This window comes from Colossoma macropomum, unplaced genomic scaffold, assembly GCF_904425465.1.
Source record: "Colossoma macropomum unplaced genomic scaffold, Colossoma_macropomum, whole genome shotgun sequence".
Classification (NCBI taxonomy): Eukaryota; Metazoa; Chordata; class Actinopteri; order Characiformes; family Serrasalmidae; genus Colossoma; species Colossoma macropomum.
In genome coordinates this window covers 230,780-253,299 of record NW_023495946.1, presented here as the reverse complement: position 1 = coordinate 253,299, position 22,520 = coordinate 230,780, and the positions used below count along the sequence as shown (strand labels likewise).

Below are 22,520 nucleotides of genomic sequence, written 5' to 3'. Positions count from 1 at the left end.
CTCAAAATATGGCCTCAGTCTTCACACATGACTGTGAGGACGAGCTCTTCTGTGGTGCTTGGAATTCTAGATAATTGATTTAAAAACCAATATTGCTAATTGAGGCTCAAGAAGATGTAACTGCTAAAATAACTTATTTTATTTTAAAATATAAAGAAATTGTAACCCTAACGTGTTTTTCAAGTGTAATATATCTGTAAACACTAGGGACACAAAAATGGACATTTCTAGAACGACCCAAATAACAATACAGAAACATCCTGTCTGGTCTTTAATACCACTGAGCAAAAACAACTGATCTGTTTCACCACAGATTCCTGCAGCTCAGTATCTGAGGCTCCTCAGAGCAGCTTCAGCCTCTCTCTATCTTTAAAATTCACACAGTACAATTTTATCGCTGCTCTTTTTGGTACAGGATGATGTTTTACTACCACTGAGTCCAGACAGCTCTGATACATCAGCACATACAATGTAATAAAACCCTGTTCAACAAACGCCTCATTTATCAATAAAGGCCCATTCGGCTGGGGTCACATGCTGACAGCAGGGAAAGCTTCCCTGGTAATTACTCCTGACGTTCTCCATCGATTGGGAGCTATCAGAGCGTGTGGTGTATCGTGGGAGAAGTATTGATCACTCAGCTGAAACTCTTGCCCCACAGGTGGTTCACAGGGGAACAAATCAGGGCAGGTGTGTTCAGCAATAAAATGACAGAAACGCCTGCAGTGATTTCTTTTTGTTAATTATTTAACACTTTTTTTGCTGAAAATACTGACTCCACAGTTCTGTTGACGGTTCCACATGTTCTGCTGCTGAAAATCCACTCCTTGTTTCTTACTAGTCGCCCCTTCCATCCTCCTCATTCTAAAATTCAATGCAAGGCACTTTGCTATTCATTGCTTCCAGCAACGCTTTGCATGTATTAACTTCTCATATGACCACAAGATATGCTGATATATCGATCAGTTCAATCGATCCCCCAACAAAGGACTGAACGTCCTTCTGTGTCCACAGGAGACTGAAACGATTTCAGCAGAACTGACACAGCTAAAGATGGTTCTCCAAGGGTTCTTTAGTAAAGAAAATGGTTCTATATAGAACCAGCACTACTCAAAAATCCCTTTGCATGATTAAAGGGTTCTTTCCATCATGAAAGGGTTCTTTGGATTGACGGAAAGTGGAAAAAGGTTCTTGTACTGTTACAAGCTTGACAGAACCCTTTTGGGTGCTAGATAGAACCAATATTTTGTTTTTTTTTTACTAAAGAACCCTTTAAGAGTGTAGCTATTACGATAGGTAATACATAAATCTTACACACTTCTTTGAGGGCTCTTCAGTAAAGAAAATGGCTCTATATAGAACCATGAACACTCAAAGAACCCCATGCATGATCATGAAAGGGTTCTTCGGTTTGATGGAAAGTGTGCATCAACGTGCTTTAGACGGTTCTACATAGAACAATATAAGAACCTATTTGGGTACTATACAGAACCATTTTCAAAATGATTCTATACAGAACCATAGCGCATTCTCCATCGGTCTGAGGATGCCTTTCATGATGCAAAGAACCCTTTAATCATGCAGTGTTCATGGTTCCATATAGAACCGTTTTCTTTACTAAAGAACCCTAGAAGCACCATCTTTTTTAGGAGCGTGGCTAAAATGGCTGCTGAAGAAGCATTTTTACTAATACGAACATAAAAAGAGGGACAAAAACATCCACATAATGGACCTGCTTAGTTCTTCATGTCAAATTCGAAACCCAGACCCCCGTTTCTTTCCATCATCACCCCCCACGCAATCATGTTAAACGAATGGCACTTCAGAGGTACTTTAAAATCCATTAGTAAAGAAAAGAAAATTGCCGGCAAATGCTCCACACCGAGCTGTTTTAGCTGGGTCATTCTACAGAAACGTCCACTTTTCTCTCTCTCCATAGGAGTCACTGGTGTTACTGATCCTCACTGGTGTCGGTCACACCGGTGACTTCAGCTGAAAGCTTCATATGAAATCATGAGCTACATGAGAAAATCTCTGATAACTGAAAGACACAGTAGACTCACCATGTGCTTTTCTTCATAGATCCTCAGAAAACAGGTAAAAGGAAGTCAAGTGATGTCATCAGTGTGACTTTTATTTCAAAATAAGAGATTTTTTGTTACGCGGTAACACCAGTGACACGACTCCTGGGGACTTTTATTATATATTTTATAATACTTATTTGCCATTTGTGTTCTTTAAGTCACTTAAATCATATATTTCATAGCCATGTATAGATTATTGTAGTTAAAACTGCAGAAAAACATGTTTTTTGCCTCAAAATATGGCCTCAGCCTTCACACATGACTGTGGGGACGAGCTCTTCTGTGGCGCTTGGAATTCTATATGATTAATTTAAAAACCAATATTGCTAAATTGAGTCTCAAGAAGGCGTAATTGTTAAAATAACTTGCTGTTTTATTTTGAAATATAAATAAATTGTAACCCCAACATGTTTTTCAAGTCTAATATATCTGTAAACACTAGGGACACAAAAATGGATGTTTCCATAGAAAGACTCAGCTGTACGTTTCTGTACAGATTTTGTGACCACACAGTTTTGGCGATTCCTCACCAGACAGAGGATGAGGCGGTCCAGAGTGACGATGTTGTATTTCCACACCATGTCGTTCAGGATCTCGATGCATTTGTTCAGCTGCTGCCCCCCCGCTGACGTGGAGAACTCGTACACCAGGAAATCCGCAAACGTGCGGACATGCGCCACCAGCGCTCGTGCGCCTATCCGCTCCAGAACCCTGTCAGACAGACGAGAGGAGAGAGGGACGAGGGACAGCGTTAACCCAGCAGAGGACGGGTTACGTTTACATTCCTATAAGCAGATTTCACTCTCGGGCAGGAGAGCGGTTCGGCCATATTTCCAACTTTGTGTTGACTGTAGTGGTAACAGTTGTGTTGTAATGTTTTTGGCAAACCGAGCTCTGCTTAGCAGTGAAGAGTCTGACTTGGCAGTGGTCAGGACAAGATGTCCAGAGCTCTAAATAAATAAATAAATACATAAATACGTACAAACATACTGCACAAGGTCAGTAATATCACTTATCAAGCTGTGGCTACTCACTGGCCATTTGCACTGAATCTGTCAGCTGTGATGTTTTATTCTGAATTCATGAATAACTATCAGGATAGTTTAATGCACAAGTGAATATGAATGCTTGAAGAAGCGCCACATATGCTGAGTACTTACTGGCTGCTGACATCAACTTCTTTATTTTTTTTCTAAGTAAAATTTTAAAGCATTTACTCAAATTTATTTAGGCCAGAACGTCATTAAGATCATGCAAAAAATACACAATTAATCAGGTGACAGGTTCTCAATGTATTTTGGAGATACAACCAAAAGAATGGCATACACTCTGCATTTGCTAGTTCTATATAGAGCCTTTTTGACAGTGGTTCCATATAGCAACAAAAAGGGTTCTTCTATCATTGCAAGCTTGACATCGAAACAGCAGAACTCTTTTGGTGCTGTATAGAACCATATACAAGGCAAGGTGCTACCGTATACAAGGCAAGGTGCTATTTATGTAGCACCTTTCACACACACTGCTGTCATTCAAAGTGCTTTACAAATGAGAAAATACATTTTAAAAAGTCATTTAAAAAATAAAGGAGAATAGAAAAACAAAGTAAAGGAGAAAAGAAATTAAAAACTTGATTAAGACATGATTAAAATAATAGATTTTAAAAGAAAATTCATAAAACTAAAAATCAAATTAGGATATTTATAAAAATCGAATTAAAAATTAAATTAGGACAGTTAAAAATCAAATTAAAAATAAAATCAGGATAAATTAAATTAAATTAGGATAAAAAAACAAATTAAATTATCATGGTTAAAATTCTAATTACAAATAAAATTAGGATAATTAAAATTGAAATTAAAAATTAAAATAGGACAGTTAAAAATTAAATTAGGATAATTAAAACTCTAATAAAAAAAATGTATTAAATTAGGATAATGAAGTGCTGTTGCAGAGGAGAAGGGCCAGAAAAGCGAGAAGTGTTGTAAACTAAGCTGAACAGCAACACATTCTCCATCAATCTAAACCATTTCACCATGCCAAGAACCATTTAACCATGCAAATGGTTCTTTGAGTGGTCCTATATGGAACCATTGTCTATATCAGGGGTCGCAACCCAAATGCTAAGAAGAGCCATTATGTTCTTTGGGGGAAAAAAAAAAATCAAACCATTTCGGGAGCCACAACATTTTATGTCCATTTTATTGAAGTATGTTTCACCATTGTGGCTGTAAATATGTCTCAGCATGTGCTGATGCACTAGTAGAGGCTTCAAACACAATATAAATGAAAACGCAGACTTACTTTGCTCTGCTTTAAGCTTCAGCTCAGCTAGAGCTGCTTTTCTCGCATCTCCAGCAGGAAACTTTTCCTCAAAAGTAGAACAGTTTCTTGTCAAATGTCTCTCAATGTTTGCTTTTTACGAGGCTGAAGTCGCTTCTCATTCACCAGCTTCTTGTTCTAATTTTCCCGTTCCACCTTAAATGGTACCTGAGGTGCCAGGATGTAATTGGTGCACCATTTAAGGTGGAACGGGAAAATCTGAACAAGAAGCTGGCGAATGAGAAACTGACTTCAACTTCAGGACTTTTTAGAGTTTGACAGTTTCTCGTTGCAGATTAAACGTACCAGGAAACCAGTTGGAGTGATTATAAACACAAATAAGTAATTCGTCACCAAATTATCAATGTTCATCTTAAATCTTTCTCTTGGCCTGTTTTGTTAGCTACTAGCTGGATGAGACAGGGCAGTAAAAGAGCTGCATGTAGCTCCAGAGCCTCATACTGCCAAACCCTATTCTACACTAAAGAACCCTTGAAGAACCATCTTTTTTAAGATTGTAGGCAAGTCATTCTTAGCAGCGAGGTAAGTGGGTATTGGGCAGACTGGCTTAAGTTTAAATAGCCCTTATGGTGCCCCAGTGTGCGCAAGAGAGCAGCATAGTATCTCACAGGTATATGATTTTGGCATCATGGCCTTTAGGAGACTGTATATTTATGTTTTATGTAACTCCACCAGCATAGACTCCATTCATTACACTGTCTCGGGAAAAACCTTGAGCTGGTCAGCTTTATGAGCTCTCACGCATTTATGAACCCTGCGGTGCTAAACGTAGAGAGAAACGTAGAGCGCAGAGAGACTGAAAGCCTTCCATTAAAAGCGTTCTCTCTACCCAGTGACGCACAGCAACGAGCAGGGAGCTATTCTCATTCCACAGTGATGAGACAGAGAGAGAAATAATAGGGGGAGAGAGAGAGATAGAAACACTAGAAGAAGCTGAGACAGGCAGTAAGACAGCGAGAGGAACAGTCCAATGACTATTAAGTTATTTTCTCAGGATTTATTTCTAAGAAGATATTAGATTGCATAAGGGACGAGAAAGTCAAAGGAGAATAACAGCTACAGAGAAAATGTTCCTCCTAACAACCACCTGGAAGAGCTGGTAGCCCCCAAAACTGCCCCCATCAGATAAACAGCACTTAAAGCTCTCATCTCTGAGAGAGAGGAGAAAATCAAGCTGCTTCAGATCTGAAAACATCCACAGGTGTTTCTGTCCATCCTTCCACTGTGAGAAGACGACTCAGCGCTGTGGGTCTGAAAGGATGTGTAGCTGATCAAGAAGAACCTCACTGAGAAAAGGAGACGGACACATCAAACAAAGAAGCTGAACGATGGACTGACCACCCCAGGGTCCAGACCTCAACACCACTGAATGTGTTTGATTACTTCAGAAAATGATCAACCAGCTTCTAAGACTGAACTTTGGAGGCGTGGTCAGTTAAATATGTTTTCTGCTTTTTTTCTGAAAAACGAATAACTTGTGCTAAACAGGCGTTTTGGCTGGAAAATAAATAAATAAAAGGTGGTCTCTGACTTTTGCACAGCACTGTGCACCCCCATAGCCGTTGAAAATGTATCAATGAGTGTCTTTATATGCGCTCAATAATCCGATAAATCAGATTTTATCAGTAATCTGATCAACGCGTTTATATGCACTTGAGTAATTAGATAATGGGGAAACTCTACATGAGCCTACATGAGTCAGACAGTAATCAGATTTCTGCTTTGCAACCAGCCAATAAACTCACAGACTCACATTTCGTCAAGCATGTATTTGGTTTCAGCGTTGCTCCAAAAGGGTTCTGCTCGCTTATTTCCGGTACCGCCGTCTGTTTCGCACATGCACAGACTGAGAGAATCCGAAAGAAATCAGAGTAAGAGTTTACAGCACTGAGAAATCTGATTACTGAGCTAAAATCCAGCCTCTTTATCAGATTTCCCTTCGGAGTGTGCTGTCTACATGACCATTTGAATAATCAGATTGCAGAAATCCAATTATGATCGGATTATTGAGCGCATGTAAACACACTCAGTGTCCCTCACACGCACACACTTTTCTACTCCCTCTCTGCCACCCCCACCACCCCCTCCGCTGATCAGGTGCTTTAGTCTGAACACTGGCTGCCTTATCAGTGAGAACTCGTGCTCTGAGTCATAAGAGCAACACAGACAGACACTAATGACACTCAGTCCAACACAACAGGGCTCAGTACAGCCACCACCAGCTGCAGCCGCACAAACACGCCTGTTTCAAATCAGCCTGGGTGTGTAACGTCATCGTGCCCATGATTATCATTTAATATGTCAATTTTCATAAGGAGACAGATGAGTCTGCCTGATCTTTGCTTACCTTGTATGATATAAAATTAAGTTCAGGACATAAATCTTTTAAAATCTTTAAAAAGCAACATGCAATCTGTTTTCGTACTCAGTTTAGCCGGTTTACTGAATAAACAGCCAAGTTCTTATCCACTGCTAACGCAATGGTCCGAGTCTGTTCCATCATAAGAGTGAAAACACTTTTATAGGTAAACATTTCAATGTTATTTATAGTAGATTTGTTACTGCAATCAACCAGCTGGAGTGATTATAAATGCAAAAAAGTCCATTCGTCTCCAAATTATTGATGTTCATCTTAAATCTCTCTCTTTGCCGTTTCGTTAGCTACTAGCTAAGCAAGCTTGTCATCTGTGTTGTTACAGTGACCAGCAGTCTGCGCTGATCTTCAGGGTTAAAGGGTGAATCAGCAGTTCTACATTAACTCCAGCGTTTAAGACCATTTATTGTTAAACTGTGTTGAACGATCAGCAGAGCTTTATTTTACTGTAAAGGAGAATTATTTTATTTTTACCTACAAATCTGATTCTGCTGTGGAGCCACAACAGGGCAGTAAAAGAGCCACACTTTGCTGACCCCTTATGGAAATAATGAACAAATACACAAGTATTTGAATTTTTCCACTCAGCTCTAGTGACTGTATATTAGAGCGCAGCAGCTACCTGAAGCCAATTTGGTTGATGTGGTCAGTTTCTAGAAGCATCTTCCACAGCAGGCAGAGGAAGAGCGGAGGAGAGCCCTGCATGGAGAAGTGCGTGATGATGTCATTCTCGTTGGTCATGGACTTCCATTTCCTATATTCTTCCTCCACGTTCTTCTTCAGGTTGAAGCGGCTCTCCTGAGGAACGTTGTTCTGCTTGAAGAACGCCTGCAGTGACGACAGGAGAGAGGCGAAATTTTGTTCACAGATGGAATTTATGCACAAGGTGGCAACTGAATTTTCTGAAAAACTACAAGCAAAAGTCGGAAATATGTTTCCCTGCAAACTGCTTGATCATGGATTTAGGGCTGTCAGCATTACAGCATTACTGATATTACCAATTATTTTAAATTATCTCTATGATAATTTGACAATTATTATAGAACATATTATTTTTAGTAGTAGTGGCAATAGTAATAGCACTAGTATTGATAGTATTATTAATTATTGTGACAATTACCAGATAAATTAGAGTTTAAAAAAATGCCAAACAATAAAAGTTAGGGGTGCAATGTATTGTGAAATCATTATATCGCAATTCAAAACTGTGACAAGGGGCAAACGATCAGCACCAATCAACAACTTGCTCCAGCACCCCTCCTGCCTCCCAGCTGTAGCATCATTAGTGAGCTATGAAATACGATTACAGATCATTTTTCTTTGTTTGAATTTTGCTCAAAACATTGTAAGAATATTGAATCTTGAATCCAGTTTCATGAATCAAATCAAGTGCATCATTACACCCCTAACAAAAATGCACTTATCTAAACAATAACAAACTAAGCAGAGCCTTTCAAAGATTTAAAAATATTGATTTGAGTAAAAGAGTAACTAAGAAACATTTCAAAAGATTCAAATATTTAGCTCTTTCTTTTTGTAACCGCACTGCAAGAAATATTATCAAGTCAAATGATAAATCTAGTCGACATAAATATTTCTCATTTTGGAAAAGTTGTAAGGTGATTATAAGATTATTTAACTTATTTCTAGACATTTTGTACTTTGTAATAAGGTACTTTTATTAAGTCAAATTTTTTCACTATATTGTCAAATAATTTTGCTTATTTTAAGAAATATGACAAACGAAAAAAATATCTGCCAGTATACTGAGATAGTTTAACTCACTAAAATCACTTAAAATAAGTAAAAGTCCAGAAATAAGATAAATAAGCTTTCAGCAATCTTAAAATGAAGAATATTACATATATCGACTAAATTTCACCAAGATATTTCATGCAGTGCATACATGAACACTCATGAGCAGTTCCATAGCAACAACAGTGTGTATGAAATCTCCTTTAGAATCCCACTTCTGTTCGAAATAAAGGCTGTTCTAAAAACTCAATGAGATAAACTGGCTTCATGAGGCTCAACATGCTTGGACCCCGAACATTGCCACTTGCTATATAGACTAAATAAATGGAAGCTGACCATTTTGCCCGCTAACAATGACAATATACAGGTTAACCTTTTTGTCGCACCGTTTGAAAGCTATACTCTAAAAAAGAGAGTTCTTCAAGGGTTCTTTAGTAAAGAAAATGGTTCTTTATAGAACCATGACCACTCAAAGAACTCTTTCAATGATTAAAAGGTTCTTTGGATCATGCAAGGGTTCTTCGGATTGATCGAAAATGTGCATGAATGTGCTATAGACGGTTCTATATAGAACCTTATTGAAAAGGGTTTTTCTATTGCTACAAGCGTGACGTCGTAACAATAGAAGAACCCTTTTGGTGCTATATAGAACCATTTTCAAAAAGGTTCTATACAGAACCATCTACAGCACGTTCTCCATCAGTATGAAAAACCCTTTCATGAAGCAAACATCTCTGTGATCATGCAAAGGGTTCTTTGAGTGTTTATTGTTCTATATAGAACCTTTTTCTTTATTAAAGAACTCTCTTTTTTAGAGTGTAGTGAAGAAAGAAATGCAAAAACAAAACTGGTGATATCTTAGTTCTGATTGGCCAATAAAAACTGAATACTGTATTTGTAGGTTGGCTTGAATATGAACTGCTGTTGTGCTCTGTTTTAGCTTCTATGCATCTTCAGCTAAGATGAGGTAGGCTTGTTCCTTTAAAAGCAATTTTAGAGTTGAGGGCAGGGAGACTGGTACAAGATGCTTCTCTGCAAAATCTGCTCGTTCTACTTGTCTCTCTCTGCACATCTCAGAGCAATTTCCTCAGAAATAAACTGTTGGGACAAAACTGCACATCTTGACTTTTGTGTCAAACACTAGGCAATAAAATTTCACAAAGACAATTCTTTGTGCTCAGAAAACACTCCGCTGCGCCACTAACGCGCGGCTTTAAATCACAGAGAGAGAAAAGTGTTTTTATCCCTCCAGGGAGCTCAGCTTTGTCTGGAGTTCAGCAGGCAGTGAGAAACGCACTGTCGCGCCGCAAACAGACGAGAGCGCTAACACAAAACAACAAATAACAGATTTTTTTAGTGTTTAGACGCGACAAACATACGGATGCAGCTGTAGATGCCACTCAAATTATTCCACAGCAAACTTCACTCAGTGGCAAAACAGAAGAATTCTTCTCCATGTCATGCCTACAAAGTCATACCAGCTCTGTCTTAGGCCCAGTCCCATTTCACCCCTCGTCCCTACCACTTAGCCCTACCCCTCTGCTTTGCGTGTTCACGTCTAGGGGTAGGGTGTCCCAATTTATGTTGAGCTAGAGGGGGAGGGCGAAGTGTTCGGGCTACATGACCCTCCAAATGGAGGTTTTTCAGAGACTCCAGAGTGATATGAGAAAAAAAGAAAAACTGGCAAGATGGAGAACAAGACATTAAAGAAAACTTTTTTCTTCATTTCTCCTTTAAAAAATTATGTTAACCATCGTATTAGCATCCTAATGTCTCGGTAGCTAGCTAGCTAATTTTCCCGTTCCACCTTAAATGGTCAGAATGTAACTGCTGCACCATTTAAGGTGGAACAAGAAGCTGGTGAATATCTGACTTCAGCTTCATATCACTGAAGAATTAGGGGTGGGTGATAATAAATAATTGCCCCTAAATGTAACTAAAGCCCAGCAGTGAGGAGCTGAACTTTACCCTCCTCTGCTGTCACTGCAGACTGGCAGGGTCGCCTACAGAGCAGCGCTGGTAGCTGTAAGTAACTCCTTGTAACTCAGTTAGGGGTTAGGGTGACACTCGAAAACAAGGGGTAGGTGTAAAAAGAAGAAATGGGATCGGGCCTTAGTATCTAGTGAGGTTTCCATATAGGGAGGATTTTAACCCACCAAATTCAAAGTGATCCCATTTGTAGGTTCTTATAAACCTTAAATATGCTCCTAACAAATAAACACACTCTTTATCCCAGTTATAAGAGAGCATCATATATCTTCTTCAATTGTAATGCAATCCTATAATACAACTCAACAACAAGTTTCCTAGAAAATTTACTTGAAGTTAGTGTACGAACGCGATGCAGCGATCAACAAAACACTGTTTGAACGCTGAGCACAAGCAGTAATCTGTTTACGTTTATTTTTTAAGTAGAATATTTTCGGATTATTAGCTACTAGGACTTCAGAGAAAGACTAATATGCTTATTTATATCTAGCAATCTACATCGCAAGCAGGGGTGAGAATGACGTGACAAAATCAGTAAGGCTGCACGATTAGGGCAAAACTCATAATCACGATTATTGTGGTCAATACTGAGATCACGATTATTTAACATGATTCACTGAAGCACTGACTTTGGAAACATCATGTAGGTTTTATCTTGATTATCTTCTTTTCATAATCTTTGGAAAAAAAAATCCTAATTGAAAAAAATTCAATTAATTGCCCACCCCTACTAATCGCTAACTGAGAGCATCGGTTAAAGTGTTGCCCATGTCAGCAGCTGGCAGCAAGGTAGCTCAGCAGGCCTAAAACAAGGCCATCAACTTCAACACTGGACAGTTCTCAACAACAATACTAGGAGCTTCTCAACTACAGCCCTAAAGGCTTCTCAGGAACTTCTCAACTATAGCCCTAAGGGGTTCTCAGGATCTTCTCAACTATAGCCCTAAGGGGTTCTCAGGATCTTCTCAACTATAGCCCTAAAGGCTTTTTTCAGGAACTTCTCAACTACAGCCCTAAGGGCTTTTTTTTCAGGAACTTCTCAACTACAGCCCTAAGGGCCTTTTTTCCAGGAACTTCTCAACTACAGCCCTAAGGGCCTTTTTTTCAGGAACTTCTCAACTACAGCCCTAAGGGCTTCTCAGGATCTTCTCAACTATAGCCCTAAGGGCTTTTTCCCAGGAACTTCTCAACTACAGCCCTAAGGGCTTCTCAGGATCTTCTCAAATACAGCCCTAAGGGCTTTTTTTTCAGGAACGTCTCAACTACAGCCCTAAGGGCTTCTCAGGAGCTTCTCAACTACAGCCCTAAGGGCCTTTTTTTCAGGAACTTCTCAACTACAGCCCTAAGGGCTTCCGGGGATCTTCTGAACTACAGCCCTAAGGGCTTCTCAGGATCTTCTCAACTACAGCCCTAAGGGCTTTTTCCAGGAACTTCTCATCTACAGCCCTAAGGGCTTCTCAGGGTCTTCTCAACTACAGCCCTAAGGGCTTCTCAGGAACTTCTCAACTACAGCCTTGTGGGCTTCTCAGGAACTTCTCAACTACAGCCCTAGGAGTTTCTCAGGAACTTCTCCACTTCAACACTACAAGCTTCTCAATTTCAGTACTTTAAGCTTCTCTGATCAAGTGGTCTTTGTCATTCCCTTAATATAGAAGGTATATACTGGAACAAAACTGTCCAGAAACTGTCCAAAAAGACTGAGGTCTTACAGCAGCTTTCAAATAGCTGATAAAATTAATTGCAAACTACAGCGCAAAATTTTGCTCACTGAACTAAACAACATGTTTATCTTTCATGACCAAAGTAAACCCAGGGCTGGCTCAGGGCTTGATGTGCTGGTGTTTGTGCTGTTCCTGACTGGAACGGTCAATGATAAGGGCGTGGCCTACCTGCAGGGGAGCAGGGAAGCAGCTCAGGGTATGAGAAGCCCAGTTGTGAGGGGTGAAGTTCATGATGGTCTGCAGAATGTCCTTACACCACGTGCCCTGGATGGAGTCCGAACCTGTGAAGAAATCTAGACCAAGAGGAGATGAATTGCTTAACCTAAAGAACTCTTATTAACCCTTTATAAACCCATATGTGGGTCCACCCTTCAAATCCTCATTCTCATATTACATATTAGTTTCATAATAGCTACCAAATAATTTATAGTCGTTACTGAATAATAAGTATTGAGATAAATGATAATAAGCCTAGAGTTCAGCATCAGAACCAACATGTATGCAATTTGCCTATATTACAGTGGGTGATAAATATATCCTACACACTTAAAGCTGATGGCTCTTTAAGGGTTCTTTAGTTCTGGTTCTACACAGAAATATGACCACTCAAAGAACCCTTCGCATGATTAAGAGGTTCTTTCTATCATGAAAGATTTCTTCAGAGAATGTGCTGTAGATGGTTTTATACAGATCCTTTGGAAAATGGTTCTATATGGCACCAAAAAGGGTTCTTCTATGGTTACAAGCTTGACACTGCAACAGCAGAATCCTCTTTGGTTCTATATAGAACCATACACGACACATTCTCTATTAATCGGAAGAACCAGTTCACCATTCAAAGAACCATTTAAGCACACAAGTGGCTCTTTGTGTGTTCATGGTTCTATATACACACACACATATATATATATATATATATATATATATATATATATATATATATATATATATATATATATGTGGAGAACGTGCTGTAAATGGTTCTATACAGCACCTTTCTGAAAAGGGTTCAAAGTAGTACCAAAAAGGGTTCTTCTATTGTTACAAGCCCGACATCGTCACAATAAAAGAACCTTTTTTGGAGCTATGTAAAACCATTTTCAAAAAGGTTCTAGATAGGACCATCTACAGCCCGTTCTTCGATCTGACGATTGCCTTCGTGATGCAGAAAACCATTTAAGCATGCAAGTGGTTCTTTGTGTGTTCATGGTTCTATATATATTTTGATGGGGAATGTGCTGTAGCTGGTTCTATACAGGGTTATATAGGGTTCTATATACCACCAAAAATGGTTCTTCTATGGTTAGAAGCTATACAGAACCATCTACAGCACACTCTCCATCAATCTGAAGAACGATTTCACCATGCAAAGAACTATTTAAGCATGCAAGTGGCTCTGTGAGGAACCATTTTCTTCACTAAGGAACCCTTAAAGAACCATAATTTTGAAGAACTATCGTTTTTAAGAGAGTAGTGTACCGGTGATGTGTGTGGCGCGGGCGAGGGTGAGGATGAGCGCTCGGTTCAGCTCCTCAGACTCAGCGGACAGCACCGTTTTGGGGTCACTGAGGAAACGTGTGAACTGTGGCTGGACCTCTGAGCTGCCCAGCGCTGTGATCAACCTCAGGGCTGTGCTCTCCACACTGAAACATACACAAATACACAACACAGATTAGAATCACATAAAGGGAAAAATGTGTGCAGAGGAGAAACATATTTCATGCTCTTCAGTACTCAATGTGGTTCACATTCAAGAACCAAACCACACTCGTTCATACAATTCAGTGCATCTTTGATGTTCCTGTATAGCTGCAATTACTCCATCATTCATCTGTCCAGCCATCCATCACTATTTATTCATCATCCATCAACCTGCATATCCATTCCTCAAGGCATGCATACAACCTCCAACAAAAATCCACAGGTGTTTCTGTCCATCCTTCCACTGTGAGAAGACGACTCAGCGCTGTGGGTCTGAAAGGATGTATAGCTGTTTAAGAAGAACCTCACTGAGAAAACTAGATTTGCATCATAACACCGAAACAGGCGTAAGTTTTTTATGCCACGAACTTCTAAGCCCGAAACTTGGAGTGTTTACAAGAAGCAGGGAAAACAGCCCTGCAGATTTCTTAGAAAGTCTCCAGGAAAGAAAGTGAGCTTTAATAAAGGCAACACGAAAGAAAGGGTGACTCTCTGACTTTTCAAATCCTGTATACATCCATTCATCCATCCACAGGGTGTAACTGTGAAGACTCTGACCAGAGGTGCAGCTGGTTCTGATTGGTCTGCGGTACGGCAGCGAGCGAGTGGAGGTGAGAGAGGAGCTGGACTCGATAGTGCGGCTGGATGTGGTGCATCCGGTAACTGAACATCTCCAGCAGGGTGTGCAGGATCCCCCATGCATGGCACTTAAAGACGTTGGGCAACAGCTGACCTGAGAGAGAGAGAGAGAGAGAGAGAGAGAGAGAGAGAGAGAGAGAGAGAGAGAGAGAGAGAGAGAAAATACACAAAACATGAGGAACCAGGCACACACATACATGCAGATGTTTAGAACAGAGGGAGAACAGCTGGCAAGGTTTGGAGGAACCGCCTGGGTGAAAGTGGCTGCAGAGGAATCTTTCCCAATTAATTCAGCTCTAATTAACACAGCTCAGACTACACCATGTGCATCAAACTCATGAAAAGGCCTATAAATCAGGCATTCAGATACATGAAAAGTCCTACAAATTAAGCATTCAAATACATGAAAAGCTCTACAAATCAGGCATTCAGATACATGAAAAGCCCTACAAATCGAGCATTTTACTGTCAAATTAACATACATGATCCACCTCTTTCAGCTAATTATGTATTTTATCTTTAACTTTGTTTTGCTTTGAGTGTTTATATAATCTATACCGCCTATAATTTGCAATAACATGTAATATCTATATCGATAATCTGCAATTTAAGCAAGACTGACACTGCCTCTTTTTCGCTGAGGTTACGCTACACAACTTTTCCCCCGATTTTAGCCCTGATTCTCAGTCTGGCTGAGTCTGAGCTGGTCGGCTCTAGTCTGCAGATTTTTGGGTCAGTCTGAGTCGACAGTTGGAGAGAGAATAGAGTCACGTGTGAGGAGCGCAGACTCAGGTTTACAGCCTCCTGATCACCTTTCAGACCAGTCGGAGCTTATCAAACGTTTGATTTTCTGAGCCGACTCTGAGTGTAATCTAGTGTAAACTGATCAACGACTCAATCGGAATGGACTCCTGCAACAGCCAATGAAAACTGAGCGCGCGAAAGAAGAAAAAACAGCAAGTAAACAAAGAATAACCGTGAAAAGTCTCTCACGTGTGGAGCGAAGCTTTTTAACGAGACACAATCGAGTTTATGTACATTTAAAACTATAAAAAATACCAAACTGATCACATTTTTAAATCCATGACCCTCACTTAAACATGTTTACCCGCTGCTCTTTACTGTATCAGCACAAACGGCAGAGAAAACAGCAGCAGCAGATCCATGTTTGTTTATTTGCGTCTACTAGAAGTGGGAGAATGCGAGAGTTCAGTGAGTTCAGTTCGGTTCGGCAGCACCTGAAGTTGAGTAGTGTGCGATCCCTAATCGTTTAGTGTGGATCCCCAATATTTCAGTCTCCAAATAAAATCTGCAAAAGCCAGCCGGACACTGTACTCTAAAAGTCGTGTAGTGAACCCGAGGCTTTACCCATAGAGGATACACAGAAATACACTGTTAGAATATCGAGGCTGCATAGTGTGCAGGTGTGTTAAACTCAGCAAGTCCAGCCTTACTGATGAAGCCTTTGATTCCAAGGGACTCGATCTCCATGTAGACCAGCAGGCGGCTGTACGTCTCCACCAGGGCAGGGGCCAGGGCGATACTGGACTTGGCTTGGGCCAGCTTAATGACCCGTGTGGCTATACTGTGGATCAGACTAACACACAAAGAGATAAAGAGGTCAGTATGGGCATGTCTGAATGGCCAAAAACACTTAACATTAAACCATCTCCCACTATATAGTGATGGAATCATGCTTGGAAACAACTTCTTGAAATATCGTTAGTGGACAGCAGCAAAATTAATGAGGCTCCGCCCACAGGTTTACCCTTTAAAACCTTCCCTCAAATTCCTTCAGTCTGAGCACTTTTAATAACTTTTATATCACTTATTGTTATCATCATCATCAGCAGCAGCTCTGAGACTAAATAAGTTGGAATAGACAAAATAAAACCTGCAGTGTCACAAATACACACATAATAAAGTAGTAACAATAATAATAATAATAATAATAATAATACGTACAACATCACTGATTTAAATCTGATTAAACTGGCCCAGTTATGCTCACTTTGCAATGAAACATGCAGTCAGTGTTCTTTAAAGGGGAATTCCACCGATTTTTTTAAAATTTCTACATAATGAAAAAGTTGAGATGCAAAGTCATTCAGAGTGGTTTGGTGTGAAATGCTCCGTTCTAGAGGCACTCACCGAGAATTGTTCACAATGGTGGTGATAGGAACCAGACGTCCACCTCTAAAAGCTCCCTCTCAGATATTTATTACATGAGATGGTTATGAATTCACTGCTTAAAGTCTGAGACGCTGTTTAGGTTTTGTGATAAGGTTTTGGCTTAAGATTATGTATTTTAATCCATTTATTGGAATCCATTCATGGCGGATGGATACATTGATTCAAAATAGTCCCCAAAGAAACATATTTTTTCAAATTTATGACTATTTCCCATCATCAACATCCCATACAAAACTCAGAAGACTCGTGTAGGTTCACTGGTGGTTCTGGATAGTAAATAAAATGTCTATATTTGTGTTGTAGTCATGGCGACCCCTGGTTCCTATAACCACCACTGTAAAGACATCTGAACCATTTCACACCAAACTACTCTGAATCACTCTGTTTACATCTCACACACTGAGTTATGCAGAAATTGGTGGAAAAAATGGTGGAATTCTCAATTGAGTGCTAACGTTATCCACAATACGGTCGGGAAAGTGTATTGAGACAATTTATCATGATGGTGATAAAATATTGCAATATTGACCACCCCTAGGCTGGTTTAACAGTATTTTTCTTGGAAGAAGACCCCAGTAACATTCCCACCCATAAGCATTCCTGTTACAGGATCATGTCCGGCCCTGCAAAACTAGTGAATGGTGAGCATTTTGCCAACAGAAACGTCTCTGAGATAATGAACCACAAAAGTAAATAAACACAGTAAACACAAACACATCTGTGAAAACTGGTCACTTCTGTTTATCAATGAGCCTGTATGAAGTGTCCGTTTCTCATTTTCTGCTTCTCTGGACAAAATAACAGAAGCACAGTGTTGAATTTCATTCCTTAGCATTAAAAATAAATAAATAAATAAATAAATAACTGAAGATGGCATGGCCCTGGAGGTGCAAATTAAAATGAAAATTCATAATCTCTTAGTCATTTTTCTCTTCCCTTAGTCACCAACTCTACAAGCCTGCTGACAGCAGGACACACAACTGCTCCACACACACGAAAACAGAGTGAGTCAGTCGGAGAAAATGAATTCTCCTTCTCACACACAGCGAAACGCCTGTGAACAGACAGACAGCAGCGCGTGACATCAATCAGAGAGGTAAATGGATTTTATTGTGTGCTGAGGCAGAGCAGCAATTAGATATTTAACTAAACAGTTTGGGAATTTTACTATTTATTCCATAAAATGAGAGCAAAATGAACATGAACCTCTTATCATTCCAGGTTTATCACAAACTAAGGCTTATTATTCAGCAACTACAGTAGAGGCGCAAGGATTATTTGACTTAGTCGACTAAAATCGACGATCAAATTAGTTGGCAATAGTCGATTAGTCATCGTCACGTGTTTCTCGAGCCAGCAACGTTTTGACATGGCAATGGCAGCCTCAAGAACAAAATCCTCAAAATTGTTGGAGCATTTCACGATTAACTTTGAAAAAAAGGTTGTCAGTTGTGCTGTTTGTAAAGCCGACCTTAGCTGGCTACGGGAGCGCATCCTCACTGTTGGAGCATCTGAAGAAGAAACGCGTCGGCTCACTGGATGAAGAAGCTTCATCTCGGTAAGACAGCTGCGCTGTCCAAAAGTTAGCTAATGTTAACGTTAAAAGCCGTTACACTTCATGTTATGAACTGTAGCATCTGTTTCGAAATGAATGCGCTCTGGAATCGTTAATGGAGCTGGAACAGAGAACCAAGAAACTATTATTCACAACGACCCTGTTCACTTACGAACGTACAGCGCAGCTAGACGAAAGGTTACCGGTGAAATGAAATGCTTACACAAAATCGTTTAAATTTAACTCTTCATAGAGAACAAGTTCGCCACAAACGTTCACCAGCGCTCGCAGAATTTGAACAAAACTCGCGTTTATGGCTGGAGATGTTGCTCATAGATATACATACCTAGATGCCGCGTTCGGCCTAGCCAGCAACGTCAACGGCGCCGCCATTCTGGGGCGGTCAACATCGCTGCTGGACTGCATTCAGTACCATTACAGAGCGGCAGTTTAAGAAAGATACTGTCCAAAATTACACTATTTCAAGAATATTATACTCAGGATGAGGGATAGGATTATATAACGGAGGGAACGCAGTGATCCACACTCATGTTAGTGTGACTCGTATTGTTTGTGTCATGTTTATGTTGTGTGGTTGGTGATGCACAGATTGGTGTGATTAAACACACCAACACGTCCTCCAACCACCCGGCCATATCTACACATAGACAGATATTATAGTCTACCATAACGGAAAACTGATTTAGTTTTGTTATATTTTATTGCTGCTACTTTGCACATCCTTGATTTTACATTTTGACATCAAAAAGATGTTGTTTTATTTCTATTACCTTTTGTATTAGCAGCAAAGTTCATTACAACTGGGAATAAGTTATCCATCTCGTCTTCATTGTTAGTTAGTAAAGAGTTATTTGGTAACTGAGCGATACATAATCTGAAAAACTGATTACTCGTTTCAATAACTGATAAATTATACAACTCAATAGTCAAAATAGTTGTTTGTTGCAGCCCTGAACTACAGAAATGCATAAAGCTACTCTTAGGTCACAGCAGTGGGCCCATGGCTTATTAAGTGGTTAAAGCTACTTTACTAAATTCAGGAAAAAACACATGAATGATTTTAACGCTAAAATCCATATCACTGAATGACAGACATGCTGTGCAAGATGTACAGAGCTGACCTGCATAACATGATGCTGTAAATGCACAATAAGAAGCACTGCTGTGAACCCACAATGCCGTTATGTGTCTATAACAAGAACACCCGCAATGCTCTGACCACAGTATTTATATAAATTATGTCCCCCCATAATCAGAGACTGACAAATGGCTGGAGAATCACTTTCCTGCTGTGATGAGAAAAGTAAGATCCATTTATATTATATAAAAAAAACAAACAGATACTATATTTCTCAGCCCAGAGGTTAAAATGCAGCCCAGTCAAGGCTCTAGAGAGAATGTAAAACTAACAGGATCAGCACAGTGGGCCGTGGAGAGATACTACTCAGACCCTCATTAAGCCTTTGCACAAAATCTAGGAGAGAGTTCAGCACCAAGAAAAATCCTTCCAGCAATTCTGCCATAACTAATGTCACTGGGGAGACACAAGTATGAACTACAGCTGAGGACTAACGATCATTTTTATGCGTTTTTATTCTCAGCTGCATTTTTAGCTCGAACACCATCGCAGACCCACTTGGACAAACTCTACCCAGGCTTTTCCAGCTCACAGCGGCCTCGTTTCCAGGGACGAGAGAAACACTGATACAATTCGAAACAGTACTGATACACGCAGGCTGAAGCAGCGATACTTTGTTGTTTAATTATTACTATATTTATGCGTCGAGTCTATAAGCAAACGGGTTATCAAAATGCACGTCTTTATCCACAAGGTGGCGCTGTTTCTTTCTGGTGAGACACGGGCTTCTGTCAGCGTTAAGAACGGAGAGTTTCTCAGTCTCATTTAGGCCCCCAACAAGTACTACATCTCCATAACTCAGTTTGATCTGCTTTTTGAGACGCAGATCCACACGAAGCACAACACAAACGGGCAGAAGGTCTTCAAGTGCAAGTAAGATCTCATTTGCTCCTCAACGATTAAACTCAGGTGCTTGTAGCCCAATTTGAGCCCCATTTGGAGCAGCTTTTGGAGACTCTGATCCTTTTCACGTTTGACCTGTGTCCTGTGGGTGATAATAAATAATTGCCCCTCCTCTTTGAAGGCATATGATGCCCTAAATGTAACTAAAGCCCAGCAGTGAGGAGCTGAACTTTACCCTCCTCTGCTGTCACTGCAGACTGGCAGGGTCGCCTACAGAGCAGCGCTGGTAGCTGTTAATGAAGTGATGCTCTTTTTGTTTGAGGGTCCCACTTCGTGGGAAGATTTCAACCTCTATCCCTTATAACTCAGTTCAAAACAAGGGGTAGGGGTAAAAAGAAGAAATAGAATCGGGCCATGCTATTGAAGGGTCTCCACTCCTACTCTTTACCTCCTTCTCACGGTAAAGCAGCGTGGTGAGTAGCGAGGTGCAGCAAGGTATGGTCTCTTTTCAGAACTAAGAATTACCAAAGAAAAATTACAGCACTGACAGGAACTGATGCAGTGGGTCAGCAATGGAGCACCATGTCTGTAATAAATAATAAACATGCTTGTTGTTGTCACTCCCTATTCTGCTGAATGACAACATGGAGGATTTGGAATTGTAGTCTTTTTGTTCTTTGTGAACACAGCACAGGATGGGGTCATACAAAAGTGGCCTAGATGTAAAACTAAACAGCCATCCTACTCAAACAGCTCGTTTATCTAAGTGGTCCAATGACAGACTGGTTAGAAATGCCGCTGAAAGGTCAGACCGTTTGGCCCTACAGAGGAACAGAGTGCTAAAGTAAACCAGCTCTGAGAAGTTTCCATGACGGACTGCTCTCACCTCATTTTGGCATGGACAGTGAGCGAATCGAGTAGGTTCATGGGCAGAGGAGTGACGGAGCCGGACGCCACGCAGTTGGTTCCCGGCAGTGACATGCGCACGTTCCCGTTTCCATAGATGGTCTCCACCAGGACCCCCATGGGCAGCGTGAAGCACTCCGAGTTGGTGGAGTAAGCATTACACAGCAGCGCTATCTTGTAGTCTGTCATCGGCAGACTCTTGTTGCGTAAGCTCTGCTGTAGAAACCTGAAACAAACAGAGAACAAGATTTAAATAAACTCTAACACAAAAATGATAACAATCCTCAGGTTTGGTGTAATTTCAAAGTCAAAGTCAAGTTTATTCACATAGTGCTTTTTATAACAGACGCGGTCACAAAGCATCTTTACAGAAAACCCAGGTTCGAGCCCCCAAGGGCGACAGGGTGGCAAAGAGAAACTCCCTAAGAGCAAGAGGTAGAAACCTTTAGAGGAACCAAGACTCAAAAGGGGAACCCATCCTCCTCTGGTCCACACCATGAACAGAGGATAAGCTTTAACCACTAATATATTAACTAATTATATTAATTAAAACACTGAATTTAGAGAAAAGGAAAAGCAAACAACCCAGTTGTTTTTACTTGGATTTCTGTTGTTGGTATATTTTTTTTTTAAGAAAATATTTTTAAACTGCTTAACTCCATCATGGGACACGATGTTCTAGTGAGCCAAAAAAGGGCTCCAAAAATAAAACATTCATTAAAAAGCATCAGCAGCAGCCAGTAAACATTTACAAGCTGTAAATGGCCTCTTGTACCACAATCAGTAGAGCTTCTGAAATATGCAGAACACCCACTAGCCCAGAGCGATATAATGCCACCAGCTTTCATTTATAGTGAACACATACACTGTGAGTGAACAAACGGGGTTATAAAGTGGGCCGTGATCAGGGATGCACTGATATGGGAATTCTGAGACAATGCCTACAAGCAATATATTGTAAATGTCTGCCAATGTCGATGCATAAATATTTACAGAATGAAGAAATTGGAACTAAACCACGTGTACTAGCATTGCTCTATTTTTAGAGGGTTAACAAAGCAGTAAAATGAATAAAATGTATATACTTTAGGGCAGTAAGTGTAGCCTAAACGTTCTGCTAGCAGTTATCTACCTATACAAACACACTATATGGACTAAAGTATTGGGACAACCCTCCTAATTATGAGTTCAGGTGTTTCAGCCAGACCCATTGCTGACAGGTGGATAAAGATAAGCACACAGCCTTGTAGTCTCGATAGAC

General features: G+C 40.2%; 1 protein-coding gene across 1 annotated transcript in view; it reads right to left on the bottom strand.

The window, feature by feature from the left end:
• med23 (mediator complex subunit 23) overlaps positions 1 to 22,520 on the bottom strand; it is an 80,582-nt gene that overhangs the window by 31,823 nt on the left and 26,239 nt on the right. The window contains 7 exon segments of the mRNA XM_036564162.1: positions 2,615 to 2,795; positions 7,421 to 7,626; positions 12,432 to 12,556; positions 13,743 to 13,906; positions 14,523 to 14,697; positions 16,058 to 16,200; positions 21,240 to 21,485. Of these exon segments, the coding sequence (XP_036420055.1) occupies positions 2,615 to 2,795; positions 7,421 to 7,626; positions 12,432 to 12,556; positions 13,743 to 13,906; positions 14,523 to 14,697; positions 16,058 to 16,200; positions 21,240 to 21,485 (1,240 nt within the window).